This window comes from Gopherus flavomarginatus, chromosome 4 (assembly GCF_025201925.1).
Source record: "Gopherus flavomarginatus isolate rGopFla2 chromosome 4, rGopFla2.mat.asm, whole genome shotgun sequence".
In the NCBI taxonomy this organism is placed as follows: domain Eukaryota; kingdom Metazoa; phylum Chordata; order Testudines; family Testudinidae; genus Gopherus; species Gopherus flavomarginatus.
The window spans coordinates 87,210,316-87,231,908 of NC_066620.1; the positions used below are offsets into that span (position 1 = coordinate 87,210,316).

The window sequence follows — 21,593 nt, forward strand, 5'->3', positions numbered from 1 at the left end:
CAAGCCACACTTAAAAGTTTTGGTACCACTTTCTCCCTCAGACACCACCATATGACTTCTGGTGGAACCAGGGGCGGCTCTAGGCATTTTGCCGCTCCAAGCACAGCAGGCAGGCAAGCCGCCGAAGGCAGCCTGCCTGCTGCCCTCGCAGTGCTGGCAGAGTGCCCCCCGCGACTTGCCACCCCAAGCACGCACTTGGCATGCTGGGGCCTGGAGCCGCTCCTGGGTGGAACTCAGTCAAAGATCTTTTCCAAATCAATGAGCACCATGTGAATATTTTTCCTTTTCTCTCTAAATTTTTCCACTAACTGCTTCAGTGCAAAAATAGCATGTAAATGGGGAAGTATACTGTAAGTCTTCATCAGTAAGAATTGTGTACAGGAAATGCAGTAATAATTAACTCAACAATAGATCTTTCACTACCACTCATTTTTGCTTTGTCTGATAGATTTTAAGCATCTATATATTATATGTTCACAAATCATTGTGAAATGTATGCCATGATGTATATCCAAAATCCCAATGAGAAGAAGAATTCTGCTATTGTGCATAAACTAAATTGGTACTCTGCATACAGAAAGTTTCTTCATAAGAATGTTTTAATGCCAGTACATTGTTTTGGTGATTCTAGAGGCTACAGCTTACTGTGAAGACCACAGACTTAATCTTGGCACATAATAGATTTCAAAAAGATGTACCATTTTATTCTGTACAAAGATATCTGGAAAGTCCATATAATTGAAAATGTTTATAATATAGTGCAGTAATATTTCAAAAACGTCATTCAAGCTGAATTTAGACATATCAAGTTTAAAAGCAATTCCCAAATAAATAGTTAAGGTAGGAAAGTGCAGTCCATTGACTTTGCTGTTTCGACATACAGTAGTTGTAGAGAACTATACACTGCATGTTGTGAAGTAGCAGTACAGAAATTGGCACACAGTGTCCAGAACTCACATAAGAGAGAGAGGAGTTTTGGAGCTGCCTGAGTCAAATGAAGTTGGACCCTTTATGTGTATTAACATTAGCAGAGAATTTTTAAGTACTGGGCTTGAGAGTCAAATTGGTCTACTAAACTATGGCTGGAATATTTGCTGATTGGGTGATCCCAGATTTAAATTTACAGGACTGTTTTTGTCTCTAGCCCAGAAAATTAAAATCTCAGATGGAAAAATTCGAGTTGGTAACTTTACATTCTAACTTTCCAGTGTTTCAAATTTATTTTAGTAGATTATTATATTCCTTTAACATCAATTACTCCTATCCGCCTGCAAAAATGATATTGAAGATTTAATTTCTAGTACTGTACTGTTAACTAGGCAGATATTGATCTGAATTTAGCAAAACTTAAAATAAGTGATAGTAACTACCAACTCTGCAGCTAGTTTAAAAAACTGCTTTTTAGCCAGCGTTAATTCAGTTTATTTTAATTCCCTTAAAGGTGTGAACGTCGATTTGAAGGACATATTAATCGCTGCTACCCATGTGGAATAGCTGTCACTCCCTGTGGGCAATTCATAGCCTGTGGATCAGAAGATAAAAGCGTGCGTAATAATATTTTATGACTTTTATTGCAAACTATAGAGCTGCTTCTAATATATGCACAAAAAGTGTCCTTTCATGCATTCTTCTGGGGCCTTAGATAAAAAGAGCAGAAAAACTGAGATCTTGTGTGCTCTCTTTGAATACCAGGGATCCTATTTCACATTGGTAAGACTCTGGGCTTCCCCTCATGGTGTAGGCCAAAATGTCATCGTCTTTTTACTGTTATGTAATGCGCTGTATGTCTGTTGGCTGCATTTTCATTGGGGGCGGGGGGAGAGAGAGAGAATGTGTTAGTTTGAGCACTTTGAGCCTTTGAGATAAACTTTTACTTACCTTTGAAAAATAGTAGATATGTTTTGGATTCCAAAAACCTGAAAGAGCATACATATCTGATTCTTGACATCACAAAGATGTATGCATTGCCTCTGACATACCGTGCATTTTCTTGCTTGGCAGAGAAAATAATTTTCTTTTAAATAGTTCACATTCCATCATTTCTCCTTGAAAATGCAACAGACTCTCAGAATTCAGAACAGTTTTTAAAGGCTAATTTATTACATTTTATGCAATGCATGATTCAGAGTTCTCACTACCACTAACAGTGGATGGTACATAGTGTCAGTTATGGCAATTGCTGTGATGTGCATATCTGAACAATAGGAACTGTGTAGAAATTACTAACTCATTTTGCGTAGATTGCCAAACTGCCTTCCAGTGGTGATGACTTTTATTAATGGGCTGGAGATGAATCAGTGACCTAGATGAAAAATGAGAAGGCGTTTAGCTGCACTTAGATCCTGCTGGAAATGAATCCCAATGGTACAAGTTCAGTTGAGTGTGTTCTTGTTTAAAGATGGTTTCTCTTTTCTCATTGGCTGGTACCATCAGACCCTGCTGTCACCTATAATTACTTCTGGTATGTGTGCATTTATTTTAGAGTAGCAGACACGCTCAAATAAAAGCAGACTATAATTTGTACAAGTATTCAAATAATGTAAATTTTGATAGGCTATGCATTTCTTTGCATAATTTTGACTATACCGTTACGCTTGATAGCAGCCTTTGCTCCATTTCTTCACTGATTCACTAGAGGGTAGTTATTTTCCTGGCTGGTGATATATACTTTGGGTACTCTGCACCGTGTGGGATCAGGTTTCTATTGAACATAAATCTCTTCAAAGCATTTTGGTAGGGAATCTGTTTTACTTTCATCTATGCTCTATAAAAAGCGACAAAAAGTCCTGGGGTTAGTCTAAGGTGCCACAGGACTCTGTCGCTTTTCGCAGATCCAGACTAACACGGCTACCCCTCTGATACTGTACTTTTTATAGTTAACTCTTTAAGGCTATATGAGTAGGATGAACAAACATTGATCTTAAATTCAGAAGCGAAAGTAACTGCAATAGCAGACTGTTGTTGAAAACCTGGCTCCTAACACCATATGCAGGCAAGTGTTTTGGTGCCTGGAAGATCTGTAGTAATTAAGGTTCTGTTGATATTTCTGTTGTCTGAATGCTGGAAATCTGCTTTTCAAAATGTTCTTCGAAAAAAAGTCATTTTCAGAAGAGAGGGTTTTTTTCGCTTTAAGGTGAAATATAATTTAAATTGGTGCTTTGAAGTTTCAACGGTATGCTCTTGATTTATATATGATATGTAAATTATTCATTGAGATTGATAACTAAGGCCCATGATAGGTAGTATAAAAATACATGTGACCAGATTGTAAACCCTGTTCTGCTCCCTTTCTGCCTCAAGTCCTGTTGGGATACTGCTGATATGGGAGAGTCCCCAGTAGGTGTGGAGTCAGCTGAGTTAGCTTCTATGCCTCTCTCCTCACCTTTTGGTGCTAGGGAGGATTTGTTGTGGGTGGTGAGTAAAAGTGGTTAGAGCATGATGCATTATTCATTCCAGCTACCACAGCTAGCATATGGTCTTTATGAGGCTCTGCCAGCTAGTGCATTTCAGTGCAGCTCCTGGGTTGCTCTAATTTGCATCTGGCTCTGGACAGAGAATCATTGAGCTGTTTAGCTTGTTGTCTTTCAACTGGCACTCCTACTCCTATGGTTCTGCTTTACTCATAGGCCAATTGCTAAGATGTCTTGAACAGGTCAGGAGTCATGAATACAGTGATACAGCATGCTTTCTCAAGTATAATTTGATATGCGGAAACCTGAATCATTACGTCAAGTTTTTTAAAAAATCATTCATCATATTCTAGGAGTAACAGCAAATGTTTGATGTGCACCTTATTCCTTAACTTTATTATAACCCACTGTTTACTGCAACTGGCATTGTTAACAACATAGATCATTGGACAGTGGGATATAAATACTATATATGATGATTGGCACATTACAGAAACTTGTTAATATCTGTGTGCTTAAGACTGAAAATAAATTAGGGGCTAATCAGTGAAATCTGCAAAAACACTTCAGCTTTTAGCACTCTTTGTTCATTGTCTGTACATTTATACTTCTATGTTTGACTTAAATCAGTCCCAGCACTGGAATTTTGGATATTAATATTATTGCATTATGTGGGTTTAGATATCATTCATCATTTTTTGTTGAACCAGTTTTTCTTGACCATTCGGAAAGTTTAGAACTCCATTATTTGATTTTTACCAAAGGATCTGAAACTATCTGGTCTAGTAGGATAATATTTTAGTTTTTATCCTTTTAGGAGGACTTCTTTAAAATGTTGAAAGTTAATAAACTTTATAATTTGTACTGTTCTTTTTAAATTTAAAAACAAATCAAAGCACTTGACATTCCAGACATATTGTCAAAGCTAATAACATCCCGACAGTTGTATCGAGCAGTAACTGAAACAGTTTTTCAGAGTATGTAAAGCCAGCTACTTTTATAGTCCATATTCTATACTTGAGCATCTGCAGAAGCTGAGGAAATTTTTGTAAGGGTGTAAGAAATACAGCAACATGGGCAAAGACCTTATCTTCAAGCCCTGGATTCTGGAAAGAAGTTTATGTAACTTTTTTCTCTGCCCAACAAGTCAGTAATGATGATGTATCTTAAAGCCATCTGTGATTCCATTTATCAAGCACAGTGCTTGCACCTCTTCTTTAAACAAATGTGAACTGAATTTGAAACCAAACGAGCCACTACTGTAATATAATTGAGACATTAATCTTAAACTGTCTTTGTATTCACTTTAAGAGAAGTGTTTAACAAGGAAGAAAATGTGTTGGCAACATTGATTAAAAGCAAAATTGAAACCATATTTCCACAGGGTGCGGAAACAGATCACTGAACCATGTTACTATAAACAAAGAATTGCAGATGCTATCCTCCTTTCCCCCTTCTTATGAAGTATGTTAGACCTATTTTTTGGTAAGAACAACTCACCACAGCTCCTGTTTGGTTTGAGCAAGAGCTATGTTTCCTTTTGACTCACTTGGCAGAACTATTACTAGTTAATGATGAGGATTCCAGTGCAGTGGTGTGGAAGCTGTACATACAGGAGGTCCAGCCCATGGGATGAGGGCCTCTGCTAATTGACCATGTCCTGACAGAATAAATGCTCTCTGGTGTCAGACAGCAGTTGATAGTGAAGGCAGGATCAGTTCTAACAGTTTCCATAGCGTGAATTTAGTTAGAATCATGTCCAGTGATTACAGAGCACGTTAAACCAGAAATGTTAATTTTAAAACAGCCTTTTTACTTATGGCTATCAATTTGATTTTTGTAAATAAATAAATGGATGTGGTAATAATTTCTTTCAGACCAATCAAATGGATCATTGCAAGTCTCTAAACAGAAAACAAGGGTATGAACCAAAAGCTCCAACCAGTATCAGTGCTCCATTTTGCTGAACTCTGTATAAAAACATTTGCAGAAATGTTTGGTGCCCAAAGAGTTCACAATCTAAAAGAAGAAGAAAAATCTGATGTGTTTGGAAAATAACTATTTTAAGCACACATTTCTGAATGCATGTGTGTCTTGGCTTCATTTTTCTATACTGTATTTAATGAGGTTTTAGTTAGCTGACTGGTTTAATTATACAAGAAATTATTTCCTTCAGGTTTCTTTTTCTTTGAATACCTTTTAGTAAATTCCAAGATTGCAGAAATAGAGTGGGGAATGTAGATGTAAAGATTTAGGTCTTTAATGATATTTAGATTCATTTTTTCCAGGTCTCTTTGAACTATAGAATTTAAGAGGCACAATTTGGCCTCAGTCCTGAAATGCAGCTTGGTAGCATGCACCCCTGTGCCCGCATGGAGTCTCAGACTCCAGTGTGACTTTGCCTGATTGCAGTGGTTTACATTGACTGCATTGAAGGACTGGAGCTGTTTTTTAGCATGAATGGTTTCAACCTTAATGACCATTATAATTATGTACATGTTGTGTGTAAAGTTCTAGTTGCTTTTTGCATTTTCACTGTGTATTTCACTGTGATAAAGGATTGCTTATGGTAATGTATTTTTAAACTTGTTCCAAGCAGAGAATCAAATTTTGGATGCTCCAGAGTTGAGCGTGCAAAATTGGAGAGTATGTGGAGCCTGTTCTTCCCACTCCAGCGATCATGAACAGGAGGCAGTCATAATACAGCTGCCCACACACCTTGTTCTAGCATCACTATCAGCATGCAGCAGTCCCGACAGAGGGAATTTGTTCAGACTGCTGGTGTAAACATATTTATTATCCCAACACCTTTCCCATCAGCTTGTGGTTGGAGGGCTGTGGTAATGGGAGTGCAAGTGATGCTGGAGCCATTATCCCTGTTCTTGGTCTTTATGGGCATAATGCCTCCAGCCACTACCGTGCCTGTAACACACTTCTTCCCACCACCTAATGTAAGCCTGGCTCTAAGAGTCATAACTTTAGCCAAATTTGTTTCAGACATAAAATTCTGGCTTTGGCATAACATAAAATCTATAGTTTCTTGAAAGCTGACATGTTTAAGCCTAAATAACTACTGAAGTTGCTATTTTATAGAACTTTAATTCTAACAACCTGTACATTTAGTGATGTGCCAACACACATTTACGTGGTTATAATCCTTTCACCCAGCTATAAATCAGGTGCTGTCTCAAAGGTTTTCCCAAATGGATTACCTTCAAACTGGTAACATAAATTCATTAGTGTTATTGTGTGATGTTTGCTATCTTTGTCTTATGTAATAGAATTCCAAAACAGTTTTATTTTTGTATGCTCTTTCACCAAAGTGTATAACTTTCTAGATATGTATTACTTATATTATCAGTACGTCTTTGTGAAACAATATAATGCTGACAGACTGCTAATTTCATCATCTACTTGACCATATGGTAGCAGTATTTTGGTTCTAAGAATACATACTCTAAAGAACTCTTTCATTTTGAATAGTTTTTAAATTACTTTTCTTGTATTTCCTCCTTCCACCCCTAATTTTTGTTAACTGATTTTATTGGATTTGACATTTACAATAAGTGGCTATTTTAATAATTCTTCATTCAACTTGGGGAACGAATTTTAGCTGTAATAAAGTGTTGAGTGCTATTCAGCATCTATCTCCTGAGACTGTCTCCTTGTGAGGAAGGATGGTCCACTGGTTAGAGCACTAGCTTGAGCAATAGAATATCTGGGTTCAATTTTTGCTGTGCCACAAGCAGCCTGTGTGACCCTAGGCAAATCACTTAATCTATCTGTGCTTCTTCCCCATCTGTACAATGGGAATAATACCTGGGCTAAAAACATTCTATAGCGTGTGAGTGACTTATACTACTGTGATACCTAATGCATATAGAACACCACTCCTATGCATCCATTTAAAGCAGGGGTTCTCAAACTGGGGGTTGGGACCACTCGGGGTTGTGAGGTTATTACATGGGGGGGGTCGCCAGCTGTCAGCGTCCACAAAAAACCCTGTGTTTCATCCAGCATTTATAATGGGGTGTTAAATATATAAAAATGTATTTTTAATTTATAAGAGAGGCAGGTCTGCACTCAGAGGCTTGCTATGTAAAAGGGGTCACCAGTACAAAAGTTTGAGAACCACTGATTTAAAGTATATGTGTACTTTCTGCCAGGTGGTGACTGCAGCAACAAGGGTCAATATCCAGGGGTTTATCTTAATATTACAAAACAGAACTGTCTTGAGCCCCAATCTAGAAAAACTAAACACTACACCGGGGACTTATAAAAGGCAATACTTCCCTACCCTCAAGCACTGAATCTGTGTATAACAAAAGAAAACTTTTATTAAGAGGAGAGGTAACACAGCATTAATTTGGGAGAACACAACAATGATTCAAAAGCATGTACACAATAAGTAAACACCTACCCCCACAGAATCTTGGGCACTACTTTGCCTTAGTTTCCCACCTTGCAATATGAAAGTCCAGTGGACAAGTGTCCCTTCAGTATGCCACATTCCTTTTCCCTCTGTTGTACCCTGCTTATGGTTTGTTAGTTTAGGGTCTAGGTGTGCATTCGAGTGGGTTCAGCTCCAACTCCTGAGGGGAAGTGTGTGTGCTCAAGTGATGTTTCCAGCTCTGTTCACTGCTGTCGTTGCTGCTGTTGGCTGCAGTGCTATGTTCTGAGGTTCCACCACCTAACCCAGTTCTTAGTGATTTCACTAGTTAGCAGGGAACCTCACTGCTGCAGCCTCCTCTTCATTTGTTCATCATAATCCTGTCCCCACACCAAGACTAAGACTCAGCCCCCTAGATCAGCTTATCAGTGATTACACCTCTAGTCATCATTAACAAGAAACGAGGACTCTCAATTGAGCCTAATCAACTGTTTGTAAACGCTGGAGAGAAAGGGTCCTATGGCATTTAGGACCCTTTAAACAGAGTTCACACCACCATGTAGAAACACCTATTCCCATCCTTTCTGTTGTTCAGATGGGACTGGCATCACTCCCACCCCCGCTCAGTGAGTGAGGATCAATTGAGGGTGACTTTGTCAATTAGGGCATATTAAGTACAATTCTTCTGCCCTTTAGTCATACAGTAAAAATAACAAGATTGTATTATCCCTGTATCCAAGACTTAGGTGAATTTTAACCCAAAACAGTCAAAATTGATCACTTTGGCAAAGCAGGTCTGTCTGTTGATCACCTAGAAAAAACAATAGGTATGTCTATGCAAATGTGGTCTGTTCCTGAGGTCTTTTTCCCCAGTTCATCAATAGATAGCAGGAGAGTGCTCATTCAGACCACTGGCTTACTGAAGACATACAATATTGTCTGACTATATAATGGCTCCTTAAGAACCCAGATGGCCTTCCCGTGGACTGCAGAGACATGAGAAATGACTTTTTTCTTCATGAAGTCCCTTGTCACTAAGATGGAGAAACCCTTGGCACAGATCTCTACGATAGATAGCCTGTAAGTGCCAGAAGCAATTCAGCTTGCTTTTTTTGGGGGGGGGGGCGGGGGATGAAGTGCATCTAAAATATTTCCTGTTAACGTAAGGTCTAAAATTAATTTATTTTTATTGGCTAAATACCTACTCATGTTGTCTCTTACACACTTGAGTTGTTGCTACCATGTAGGTGACACTGGTGAATACAAACATCTGTTTTTAGTAGCCATCTCTTTCATTTAAGATTGAAATGTTTCTTTAGTAATTTGGAGTTCTGATATCTGAGGTAATCATTTTAATCACCACCTCAGCTCCTTCATGATGACAGAATATGAATGGACAGAAGTGTCAGAATAGTTGTGAATATCACGCTGTAGATTGGATCCCCAACACTAAAATCTTTGGAACAAGAAACAAAAGCCCGAGTTCATCAAAGGCATACCATCCAGATTCTTTTCATTTTTCCATCTCTAACAAAATAATTGCAGAGAAAGGATGGTCTTGTCGGTACAGCACTGCATTGAGACTTGAGAGATTTGGGTTAGTTTCCTGGCTCTTCTATAGACTTCCTGTGTCATGTTGGGAAAGCTAGTTAATTTCTCTGTGCTTTAGTTCCCATGTGTAATATTGAGATAATGATACTTCTTCTCTTTTACCCCTTGTCCATCTTATCTGTTTAGATTGTAAATTCTTAGACGTAGGGTCTGTCTCCTACTAAATGTTACCATGGTGCTAAGCACAGTGAGACCCCAGTCTCAGTCGGAGTGTCTAAACACAATCATAATACAAAGTAACTGGCCAAATAAAGTTAGGCCAAACCCTCAGCTTGATGGCATTTCTCTATTTCTCTGTCTGTAACATGATAATTTTTGAAGACTACATCTGATCAATTCCAAAATGTCAAGGAATGTTCTAGCTGTCTGGAAAGAACCTTATTGATTTGGTGATCATCAAAAAAACATGATTTCCACTAAAATCAGAAAAGAGTTAATGGAAAATTTGCAAGCAGCTCTACCCTAATCCCTAATCTTCACCCTGTATCCCACACTCCCATCGGCCACTCCTAAACCTCTTGGCTGTTCCACTTTTCCTCCCCCACCAGCCTGGAGCTCTGCCCCCCATTTCTCCCCTACCAAGGTCCTCCATTCTTCCCTCTTTTGTTCTTCTGGTGATCCCATATGTCAACATATTTTTCACTAGGAGGGTGGTGAAGCACTGGAATGGGTTACCTAGAGAGCTGGCGGAATCTCCATTCTTAGAGGTTTTTAAATCCCAGCTTGACAAAGCCCTGGCTGGGATGATTTAGTGGATGTTGGTCTTGCTTTGAGCAGGGGATTGGACTAGATGACCTCCTGAGGTCTCTTCCAACCCTAATATTCTATGATTCCATGAGCACTGCACTGCTCTTTGTGTCCCCCAAACTCCCTCTTTTTAACACCAAGAAGCTGCCCAGTTGAAAGACCTTACATCTGTATTTCCTAATTTTTTGACCTTGCCAGTTACAGTCCTGTCTTGAACCTTTTCAATTCAGGGTAATGTTTTTTTTTTTAAAGAAGTTTGCATTGGGACAACTCCAGCTTCCTCTAGATCTCTCTGGTTTCTTGGATCCCTATCCATTTGGGTTTGGACATCATTTGTGGTACAGAGATGGCATTAATACCCTTGATTGCTATATTTCTGGTGATTGACAGAAGTCAAATGTCTATAAGAATTTTATTTGCACTATTAGAAGTTGACTTAATACTTTTGACTTTCATGCAGGATTTGGCAGAGTTAGGTGGGATTTTTCTTTGGGGCAAAATTCCTTTCTTTCAAAAAAAAAATCTGGGGGTGATACTATGGAATTGTTCTTTGGCCTAAAGTCCTCTCATCTGGAGTCCCTCAGAGTTCCATTCTATCACTCTTCCAGTATAATGTGTATGGGAGGCTGCTGTAGAGAATCTGAGGAATTTTGGGTTGCAGTGTTATGGGTATGCCAATGATACTCTGACTATAAATGCAGTCTAGGAAGTGCAGATTTTGTGCCTTTTTTCAGTGAATATTACACAGAGATCTGGATAAAAATGAGATTGTTGAGGATTACCATGGAAAGGATGGTGATACTAGTTGATAGAAGGAAGAACTGAAGGGGACTGTGATGGCTCCATTCCATATATTGGTACAGTAAATCTGTTTCTTGCAAAGGAAGGATCACATGCTTGGTTTACTTTTCTACTCCTGACTCTTTGGTTTCCCAGAGAGCAGTGATGGTTTCTAGTACTTTTATGCATCTGGGGTTAGTTAAGAGATTGCTATGTTTCCTTACTAATATGAACCAGGCCTTTGCCACCTCCACATAGAGTTTAGAAGCAGCACAATCTTTTATGATGACTCAAATCTTCAGTTAATTCAGAATGCAGTGGTTCACTTGCTCAGTGGAAATGGGTGAGCAGAAGCACAATACACCTGTGCTGCCTGGCTTACTGTTTGATTCTAGGTCAGTTCAAGTTTTTGGCTTAATCTGTGATGCTTTCTGCAGTTGAGGCCTGGCCACCATGGACACTGCACCTTGTTGCATACACTATGATAGCTGAGAAGTTCGTGTTGGCGGAAAGAAGGCTGTACTTCCCTAGCTAATGTGGAAATTCCCTTTTCTGGTGGTCCCACAGGATATGTCTATGCTGCACCACAGCTGGCTTATGCCAGCTGACTCAGGCTAAGGGGCTCTTTAATTGCCATGTAGACATTTGGGCTTGGGCTGGAGTCCAGGTTCTAGGACTGTGCAAAGTAAGAGAGTCCCAGAGCTCGTGCTGCAGCCAGAGCCCAAAGGTCTACACTGCAATTAAACAGTACCTTAGCGTGAGTGCTAGTCATCTGGCATGGGCCAGCCACAGGTGTCTAATTACAGTGTAGACCAGGGCTCAGCAACCTTTCAGAAGTGCTCTGCCGAGTCTTCAGTTATTCACTCTGATTTAAGGTTTCGTGTGCCAGTAATATATTTTAACGTTTTTAGAAGGTCTCTTTGTATAAGTCTATAATATATAATTAAACTATTATATGTAAAGTAAATGTTTTTTAAATGTTTAAGAAGCTTCATTTAAAATTAAATTAAAATGCAGAGCCCCCCAGACTGGTGGCCAGGACTCGGTCAGTGTGAGTGCCAGTGAAAATCAGCTTGCATGCCGCCTTTTGCACATATGCCATAGGTTACCTACCCCTGGTGTAGACATACCTTCAGAGCTCGAGTTTGTGAGTCAGCAGATCACAAAACAAAGGCTAACTTTTAAGCATTAAATAATTGTAAAAGTTTGGCTGAAAAGTATATACAACTCATCTCTTAACTAAGGAATCTTTCTTACAGAGAAAGAGCCCAGTTTCAATTTGGACACAGTGGGTATCATATCAGCACTTATACATGTTAAATGGTTATGCACATAATTACCCATTTTTAATGCCAAGTTATATTATTATTTGGACACTTTTTCATTTGAAAATAAAGCTTAAGTTTGCAGACTGTGTTAAAAAAGAAACATCAGATATTATGTTTACCTTAAAGAGCTATGTCATCAGTTGCAGAATTTTATTCAGTTCCATTACTAGGTATCATCTGTATTTCTAATAATAAACTGCATTATAGTCTCAAACATATTGTGGAAAGGGAAAATCCTGATTTTGTAGCTTTCCTAGGGCAAATTCTTTTCTCTGTATTAGATTTAAAAGTGTAAGGTGACTCTATATACGTTGTTAAGTGTTCTAGGGTTCCTGTTACTGAGTCAACTTCAGTATACAAAACAGGAAATAGAATTACTGTATTACTACAATTTTATATTATGGAAAACGAGAGAGAATCTCAGCAGCAGCCAGGAAAGAGGCTTTAGCAGGAAACAAAATTTAAAATTTCTTAGATCTTAGCCTAACCACGTAGTCCCTCAGGAGAGAGACGGTGGACTTGAGGAGAATTTTCTGAGAAGAAAACGTTAAAGCATTAGTTCTGTACTTTGTCAAGCTTAGGAAATATTATAAAAGTAAAACATTTATACTTTTAAAACCACTGCCTAGATACAGCAGTGATTGGTGCAATATAATTCGTATAGGCAGACAGATAAAACTTTTATTTGAGGCCTCAAAATTGGCTATCGACTGCTAACTAAAGTAAGGGAAGAAAATGAATCATAAGCTTCTGAGAAAGGAGATTTACAGAAACAAAACTGGAGTTTGATTAAGACTTCTGCTTATAAATTTTTATTCTCTTGGAAATTTTGAAAAAACTTTAGCTAGAAATGTATGCTGTGCTGCTCACTTAAGGTATGTTGTGGTTTTAGAGATGTTACTGGTTTTGGTGGTATTCTTCAGTTATAAGGGGTAGCAGAGCTCAAGCAAGGATTAGGGGTTAGGGTGACCAGACAGCAAATGTGAAGAATGGGGATGGGGGTGGGTGGGTGGTAATAGGAGCCTATATAAGAAAAAGACCCCAAAATCAGAACAGTCCCTATAAAATCGGAACGTCTGGTCACCCTAATTAGGGTCCCTTTGTAGGAGGCATTAGTTTAGCAAATAACACAAAGACAGGCTCTGCACTTAACACCTCTAAAACTGTAAGGGATTTTTAAAGCATACCTACTCTATATGGTCAGTGTTCTGGTGACATGTCTGATTAGATTGACACTTCCCTCGCCACACCAAAATGTGGACATGTATATAGGAGATCTGGGAACTACAGAATATGAAGCTATGCTTATATAGGGTGACCAGATAGCAACTGTGAAAAAATGGGATGGGGGGGTGTAATAGGTGCCCGTATAAGAAAAAGTCCCCAAAAATGGGATTGTCCCTTTAAAAACGGGACATCTAGTCACCCTATTCTTATAGATACTGATGAAATTTGTTTTATTATACATGGAGCTGGCAGTGACACTTATGATTAAGATTGCTGAACACTTTCAATTATAACCCCTATAAGGGTCTGGAACCTGGGGTTGTGGTAACTGTTGCCTCTATGTCACCAGTGGGAGCCAAGTGAAGCAGCATCCAGTGTTTACTGCAGCAGTAGGCACTACAGGAAATACCACCTAAAGAGGCCAGAGTGACAGAACCACGGGATGCCTGATTGGGCCACACCAACAACTGAAACCAGGAAGGTGCCCCAGGGAGCCATCTGAGCAACAGTGCAGATGCTGGCTTGCTACAGACCTTGTCTTTTGCCACATCTTACTCCTGACTTCAACCCTGGCCCGGCTTGACCTTGGTACCTGTTTCCTGACTTGAGTTGGTAACTTGTCTCAACTCCTGCCTTTGACCCCAGCCCAAGGGACACTACCGGCCTGGTTATCTCCCTGCTGGCCTTTATGAGCCCCTTTTCAGAAGCTGATAAATTTGTCAAACCTTAACTGCTTGGTTGAAATTTGTTGTCTGCATCAGGCTGATTTCTTTTTCTTTTTTATAATTTCATCTGAAGTGGTTCAACTGTTTCTGAGAATGAGATTTAGAGAAAACCCATTCTTTTGCTAATGTTAAAAAAATCCTTACAGCCATTCGGAGAAGCTCTTTCATCTCCATTCTTTGCAGCAGATTTGAAATTTGGACTTTGAAATTGGCTGGGGAGGGAGGGGGTTGCCCGAGGTCAGAGAGATGCCTATTATTATCATGAAAATCCACCAAGCTTTCAGAAAATTGTTATTTGGTAGAGGCTTACAACTAATTTTTTCAGAATCCGTCCGCACTTAGCAGGGCAGCTGGGGAGACGCAGGACTTTTCCTACAGTTGCTGCTTGCTCTGTGGCATTGAGCACCAGAGCTCAATTAAGGGTATGGCTACACTTGCACTTAAAAGCACTGCCGTGGCAGCGCTTTGAAGTTTTGATTGTGGTCGCAGCGCCAGCGCTGGGAGAGAGCTCTCCCAGCGCTGCACGTACTCCACATCCTCTATGGGTGTAGCTTGCAGCGCTGGGAGCTGTGCTCCCAGCACTGCGGCACTGTTTACACTGAGGCTTTACAGCGCTATATCTTGCAGCGCTCAGGGGTGTTTTTTTCACACCTCTGAGCGCGAAAGTTGCAGCGCTGTAAAGCGCCAGTGTAGCCATGGCCTAATAAGAGAGTTTCTGTCTTGTGCTTTCAGGCAGCATGGAGGAAAGGAGGAAGCAGCTTGATTCAAAGGGAGAGGAATGAGAAGCAGGGTAGACAGCAAAGACAAGAGGGACAAAGCCAAGCTAGGAGCAGTAGGAACAGAGCAGCAGAGGGTCAGTTTGAAAGCACAGAATGTAAGAAATCAAAGTGTACAGAAGCTCTTTTCAAACAAAGGTTTAGCCTATTCAGCACAGTCTTCAACCCTCCTAGCCCAGAAATATTAAGTAATTTCCCATTTGAATAAACCTGCTTCTCCTCAAAAAAGAACCTTCACCATTTTCCCTCTTTCTCTTGCTGTCTTCACATACAGCCTTAGAGAAGAAAGGACCGATACACATACATTAAGTGCACCCATACCCTTTCACACTCCAGTTTTACTGAAAGTATTCTGCAAACCTAAAGTAAAAGAAAACACAAATAGGTGTGTGGTTATGGGTGCAGGAAACTTGTTTGGAAACTAATGGCACTAATGATTTTTACTTTTGGCTGACCCTTGAACAAAGATGGAAAGGAAATATCAATATCTACTGAATCAGTATTTTTATTACAAGAAATTAGTTCTAATATGAAAAAAGGGATTGACTTTGGCTAGAGTCTGTAGCAGACTATATGCACACATGCATTTTGGGTATTTTGGAATACTTCCTTGCCTGCTCCGATTTCTATTTTATGACATTGGGTTTGCAGAAAATCTGTTCCATTTCTATAGTTGAATTCATATTCAACACTTTTCACAGTCATTGGTGTTATGGTATCATTTATTATTCATTTACTTTTTCTAAAAAAAAGTGTGTTAAAATCACCTATAGTAAGTAAGGATAGAGTATTAAAACAGTTTGTGACTTTGAAACTGTAGTAAAACTAGAATTGTGGCAGACTCAAATAGAATTTATTGATGTTGGATTTACTCCATTCTTAGCAGTGCCTGAATGCAGCTTGTTTAAAAATAAAGGAAATCATATTTAATAATTAAAGTTAAAAATAACTTACTGAAAGGTTCTTCGTGGATCTCACACGAAGTTGAGGGTTTGATTCAAAAGTTCATTGAAAAATTGGAAGCTGTTTCTGTGCATTATGTTTGTCCTGGTAATGTGTTTTCTTATTTGTGACAAACTTATTGTGCACGTGCTGTAATATTCCTGGTAAAATATATCCCAGTACTTAATATTGGCTGCATGGACACTAAGACAGCGCCACATGTTGTAATGGCTTCCATGTTGAAACAATTAGTGACTTGCTTCAAAAACTGCCTCAATATTAGACACAAGCTATAACCTTCTGTAAAAGCTTACTGCATAATAATAGTCTCATGCAGAAAATCCATAAATGGTCTGCAGACTCCAAAAGTGGGTGGCAGAGGAGAAAAGTATTGTCTAGAGAAATTCAAGAGGAGTCAGGGCAAGGGCAAATTAATACATACACTATTGTGGAAAAGCAAAGTAAGTTGCTACTGAAACCTTAAAGTTGCATTAACTTACAATCAGCAAATCTTCGCTGTGTTGCAGCAAAATAAAAATGTATTATTGCTGTTTAAGCACAAAGCATACAGGGGTCTTCTGCAGAAAGGGGCGTGTGCATGTTTGAGTGGAGTGGGGTTGGACACAATGGGCTTGAGAGAGTTTGCTGCATGTTTCCATGTGCCATGTCTCCTTTCTGCAGATTCTCCTATATATGTAGCAGTGCAGTGCTTCAGAGATTCCTTAGTGTAGGGATCAATTGCACCTTCCTGTTGGAAGACCTTCAGTGGGAGCCTAAAAGGGAGAACACCAATGCAAAAATTCAGCTCACTCAGTTCTATCCCCAGCTGATCTGTTGGACTGGGTCAGGATTTTCTTTATAGAACAGACTAGAGAAGCAGCACCCCCATCCCATCCCTTCAGTTCCTGGGATATGTCCTGATTCCGGGATATGAATGAGAGGCCCTATGCATCAACACCATCTCTGTATCTATGGCAGCCAGCCCTTTGCTATGTCATTTTATTTAGCTGCTTAACTTTAAGCACCCTCATTTGAAAATTTGTGTTAAGCTCTCTTTTCCATTTGTAAAAGGGAGATAATATGCACCTTTGTAGAGAATGATTTGTGATTTTTGCAGGGGAAGAAAAATGCTAAATAAGCACTAAATATTAGGTCTGTCAATTAATCGCCATTAACTCACGCAATTAACTAAAAAAAATTACAATTAATCGCACTGTTAAACAATAGAAAATCAATTGAAATTTATTAAATATCTTTGGATGTTTCCTACATTTTCAAATATGTTGATTTCAGTTACAACACAGAATACAAAGTGTACAGTGCTTACTTTATATTTTTTATTACACATTTGTACTGTAAAAAACCAAAAGAATTAGTATTTTTCAATTTAGTACAAGTACTGGTAGTGCAATCTCTTTATCATGAAAGTTGAAATTACAAATGTAGAATTATGTACAAAAAAACCTGCATTCAAAAATAAAACAATGTAAAACTTTAGAGCCTACAAATCCACTTAATCCGATTACAGGCAATCGCTCAGACAAACAAGTTTGTTTACATTGACGGGAGATTTTGCTGCCCGCTTCTTGTTTATGATGTCACCTGAAAGTGAGAACAGGCATTCGCATGGCACTTTTGTAGCCAGTATTGCAAGGTATTTACATGTCAGATATGCTAAACATTCGTGTGCCCCTTCATTCTTTACCCACCATTCCAGAGGACATGCTTCCGTGCTGATGACACTTGTTTAAAAAAAAATGCTTTAATTACGTTTGTGACTGAACCTCTTGGGGGAGAATTGTATGTCTCCAGTTCTGTTTTACCTGCATTCTGCCATATATTTCGTCTCGGATGATGGCCTAGCACATGTTTGTTTTAAGAACATTTTCACAGCAGATTTGACAAAATACAAAGAAGGTACCAATGTGCGAATTTCTAAAAATAGCTACAGCACTCGACCCAAGGTTTAAGAATCTGAAGTGCCATCCAAAATCTGAGAGGGATGAGGTGTGTGGAGCATGCTTTCAGAAGACTTAAAAGAGCAACACTCAGATACAGAAACTACAGAACCCGAACCACCAAAAAAGAAAATCAACTTCTGCTGGTGGCATCTAATTCAGATGATGAAAATGAACGTGCGTCAGTCTGCTTTGCTTTGGATCGTTATCGAGCAGAACTCATCATCAGCGTGGACGCATGTTCTCTGGAATGGTGCTTGAAGCATGAAAGGACATATGAATCTTTAGTGCATCTGGCACGTAAATATCTTGCTGCGCTGGTTACAACAGTGCCATATGAACGCCTGTTTTCACTTTCAGGTGACATTGTAAACAAGAAATCCGCTGCATTATCTCCTGCAAATTGTAACCAAACTTTGTCTGGGTGATTGGCTGAAGTAGGACTGAGTGGACTTGCAGGCTCTAAAATTTTAAACTGTTTTATTTTTTAATGCAGTTTGTTTGTACATAATTCTACATTTGTAAGTTCAACTTTCACAATAAAGAGATTGCATAACAATCTGTATTAAGTGAATTGAAAAATACTTTCTTTTTTTTTTACAGTGCAAAAACTTGTGTTGTAATTGGAATCAATATATTTGAAAATGTAGAAAACATCCAAATATGTTTAAATAAATGGTGTTCTATTATTGTTTAACAGTGCGATTAATTGCAATTAAGTTTTAATTGCTTGACAGCCCTAGTAAATATATATTATACTTTCAGTTCTGCATAAACAAGAGACACTAAGTTCTACACTGGTTTACCCTGTGCAAACATTTTAAACAATGAGGTTAACAAGGTGTAGCACAGAATCTAGTCCAGAAAAGTCTCAAACAATGTATATCTTTCTTGAATTCAACTATGAAAGGCACTGCATGTCAAAGTAATGTATTTGTATAGTTGAAAGGGCTATACATTTACTGGTTAGCACCAGTCCATAGGATTCAAGGAGGTCAACTACCAACTGATTTATTTATTTCTAGAATATTTAGAAGTAAAATAAACCTGCCAGTGTTACTTTTAATACTAACTTTGTCCCTACCCCACCCCCAATCCTCAGGATGAAATTGACAGGTGTTTTAACAAAAAACAGTTCTGCTGGTTTTAAGATTTAAAACAAATCTTTACTTCACTTTTGCACTATAGGAAAAGAGTTATAATTATGTACAACTTTCTGACTGCCAGAATATATAATTTCCCTTCCAGGTTGATGATTAGCTGCAGATATTAAAATATACACCAATTAGGACATAAATGAAGGATAGCCATTAAATATCATCAGTGGCCATATTTTCAACTTCTGCTTTTGAAACCACAAGATAAATGTGAAAATAAATGCATTTAATAGTTGGATTGCAGGATCCTTTTGTGAAATTTCTGGTTTTGGTAAATTAAGGATTTTAAAACTGAAAAGTCTATATGATCTGTTTTACTCTGCTTACCTGTTATTTATGAAGGAAAGGAGTATCTGCACAGCACAGAAAGTATGGGGAGAAAAGACATCTTAAGATGACAACTTCCACAACATAAAATGTAGCTTCATACTGAAGATGTTCTCTGAAAAGCCTGATCTTTGTTACTTATGGAAGCTTTGGATAGTCCCAGTCCGATGAATTCGTGAAAACTAGGCTTGAAAGAATTACAGTAGAACCTCAGAGTTACGAACACCTCGAGAATGGAAGTTGTTTGTAGCTCTGAACAAAATGTTATGGTTGTTCTTTCAAAAGTTTACTACTGAACATTGACTTAATAAACTTTGAAACGTTACTGTGTAGAAGTAAAATGCTATTTTCCCTTTTGTTTTTTTAGTAGTTTATGTTTAACGCAGTACTGTACTGTATTTGCTGCTGCTTTTTTTTTTTTTTTTTTTTTTTTTTTTTTTTAATTTTGTCTCTGCTCCTGCCTGATTGTGTACTTCAGGTTCCAAATGAGGTGTGTGGTTGACTGGTCAGTTCCAAACTCTTGTTCTCATAACTCTGAGGTTCTACTGTAGATTTTTATCTGGAAGTGTCGGTAAATGTCAGTTTTACCATACATACAAACTGACATATTACCATTGATAACAATTGAAATTTACAGATAGGCAAAGAAAAAAATGCTGCTGGAGAACTTGAGTCAAAATCCAGTGATTTAGACTTTTGAGTTAGTCTTGTTACAAATGGACTAGTGAATGAATAATAAAAACAGGTCTGATTTGTTAATTTAAGGATATTTACGTTATATATTTTGACAGGTGATGTTGACAGTTTGTGTTTAATGGTTTATAAAGTTGTTGACTCTGTCATTAAACAATGATTTACCCCCATAATTTCCCACAACTGTGAAAAATCAAAACAATAAAACGAAAAATTGCTTAAAAGTAAACATTGACATCAGTAAAAATTCTAAAAAATGAATTCTGCCAGGCCTGGTCATAACTTACTGTAAGTCAAATTCTGCCACCCTCACTCACGCTCAGTAGCACCTTGTTCTATAAATAGTCCCATTGAGTTAAATGGGATTACTCATGGACTTTGTGCCCTTAATTCAACCCTCCTTTGCATATATACTATGAGACCATCTTTAATGATAACATATTAGTGGCCCCGTGTGTTAATTTTCTGCAAACCATCCAAACCGTGTGGTGAGTACAGAATATATCACTTCCCTGGGGGCTTTCCTATGGCATTCATCACTGTAGTATCTGAGTGCTTCTCAACCATTAATGAATTTAATGAGGTGATATTATTATTTCCCTTTTACAGAGGGTAATTGAGGTATGGTGCGATTAAGCCTGAAATTATCAAGTATCAGCTAATTGGGGTGTTCAAGCTGAAACTTTCCAAAAGAAATAAATTCCAACCCGAGGCAGGAGCCTGGCATGGAAAATTTCATCTCTAATGGCTGCAGTTGGACAAAGTTATAAACCACTCAAGACAGGGATTTATGATAGTTAAGGTTGCCTAACACTACCCGTGCGCATCACTGCCAGCTCTCTCTCTAATACGTTCATGTATTTTAAATGAAGTAGTATGTTCCTTCTTAGCTCAAATCCTGTGAAAGGTTGATTTATATGCTGTACAGTGGAATTAGTATCTATTCTTGTAATGATGTTTATTAATACAAAGAAAGCTAATGTACAGGATTAACAGCCAGTAGTTAAATACATTATTGGACAATGTTAATGCTTCTATATTTATGGTAAGGACTCATAGACTTTAAGGTCAGAAGGGACCATTGATCATCTAGTCTATCCTCCTGAACATTGCAGGCCACAGAACCTTACCCACTCCTGAAATAGCCCCCTAACCTCTGGCTGAGATACTGAAGTCCTAAAATCATGGTTTAAAGACTTCAAGCTACAGAGAACTCACCATTTACACTAGTTTAAACCCGCAAGTGACCTGTGCCCCATGCTGCAGAGGAAGACAACCTTTCCTCCCCCCACCGGGTCTCAGCCAATCTGACCCAGGAGGAAATTCCTTTCCGACCCCAAATATAGTGATCAGTTAGACACTGAGCATGTGGGCAACACCCACCAGGCAGATACCTGGGAAAGAATTATTTGTAATAACTCAGAGCCCTCCCCATCTAGTGTCCTGTCACCAGCAGTTTGGGGATTTTTACAAATTTTTCAGCCAGAGAAGTGACATTTCGCGTAAGTGAAACATTGGTGCT

General features: G+C 38.6%; 1 protein-coding gene across 5 annotated transcripts in view; it reads left to right on the top strand.

Annotated features, from left to right (window-relative positions):
- Positions 1–21,593, top strand: part of WDR27 (WD repeat domain 27) — a 293,233-nt gene that overhangs the window by 105,498 nt on the left and 166,142 nt on the right. For all 5 annotated transcript variants that reach the window (XM_050949051.1, XM_050949052.1, XM_050949049.1 and 2 more), the window contains one exon: positions 1,442–1,544. In XM_050949051.1, the coding sequence (XP_050805008.1) occupies positions 1,442–1,544 (103 nt within the window). The remainder of the gene's footprint in view (positions 1–1,441; positions 1,545–21,593) is intronic.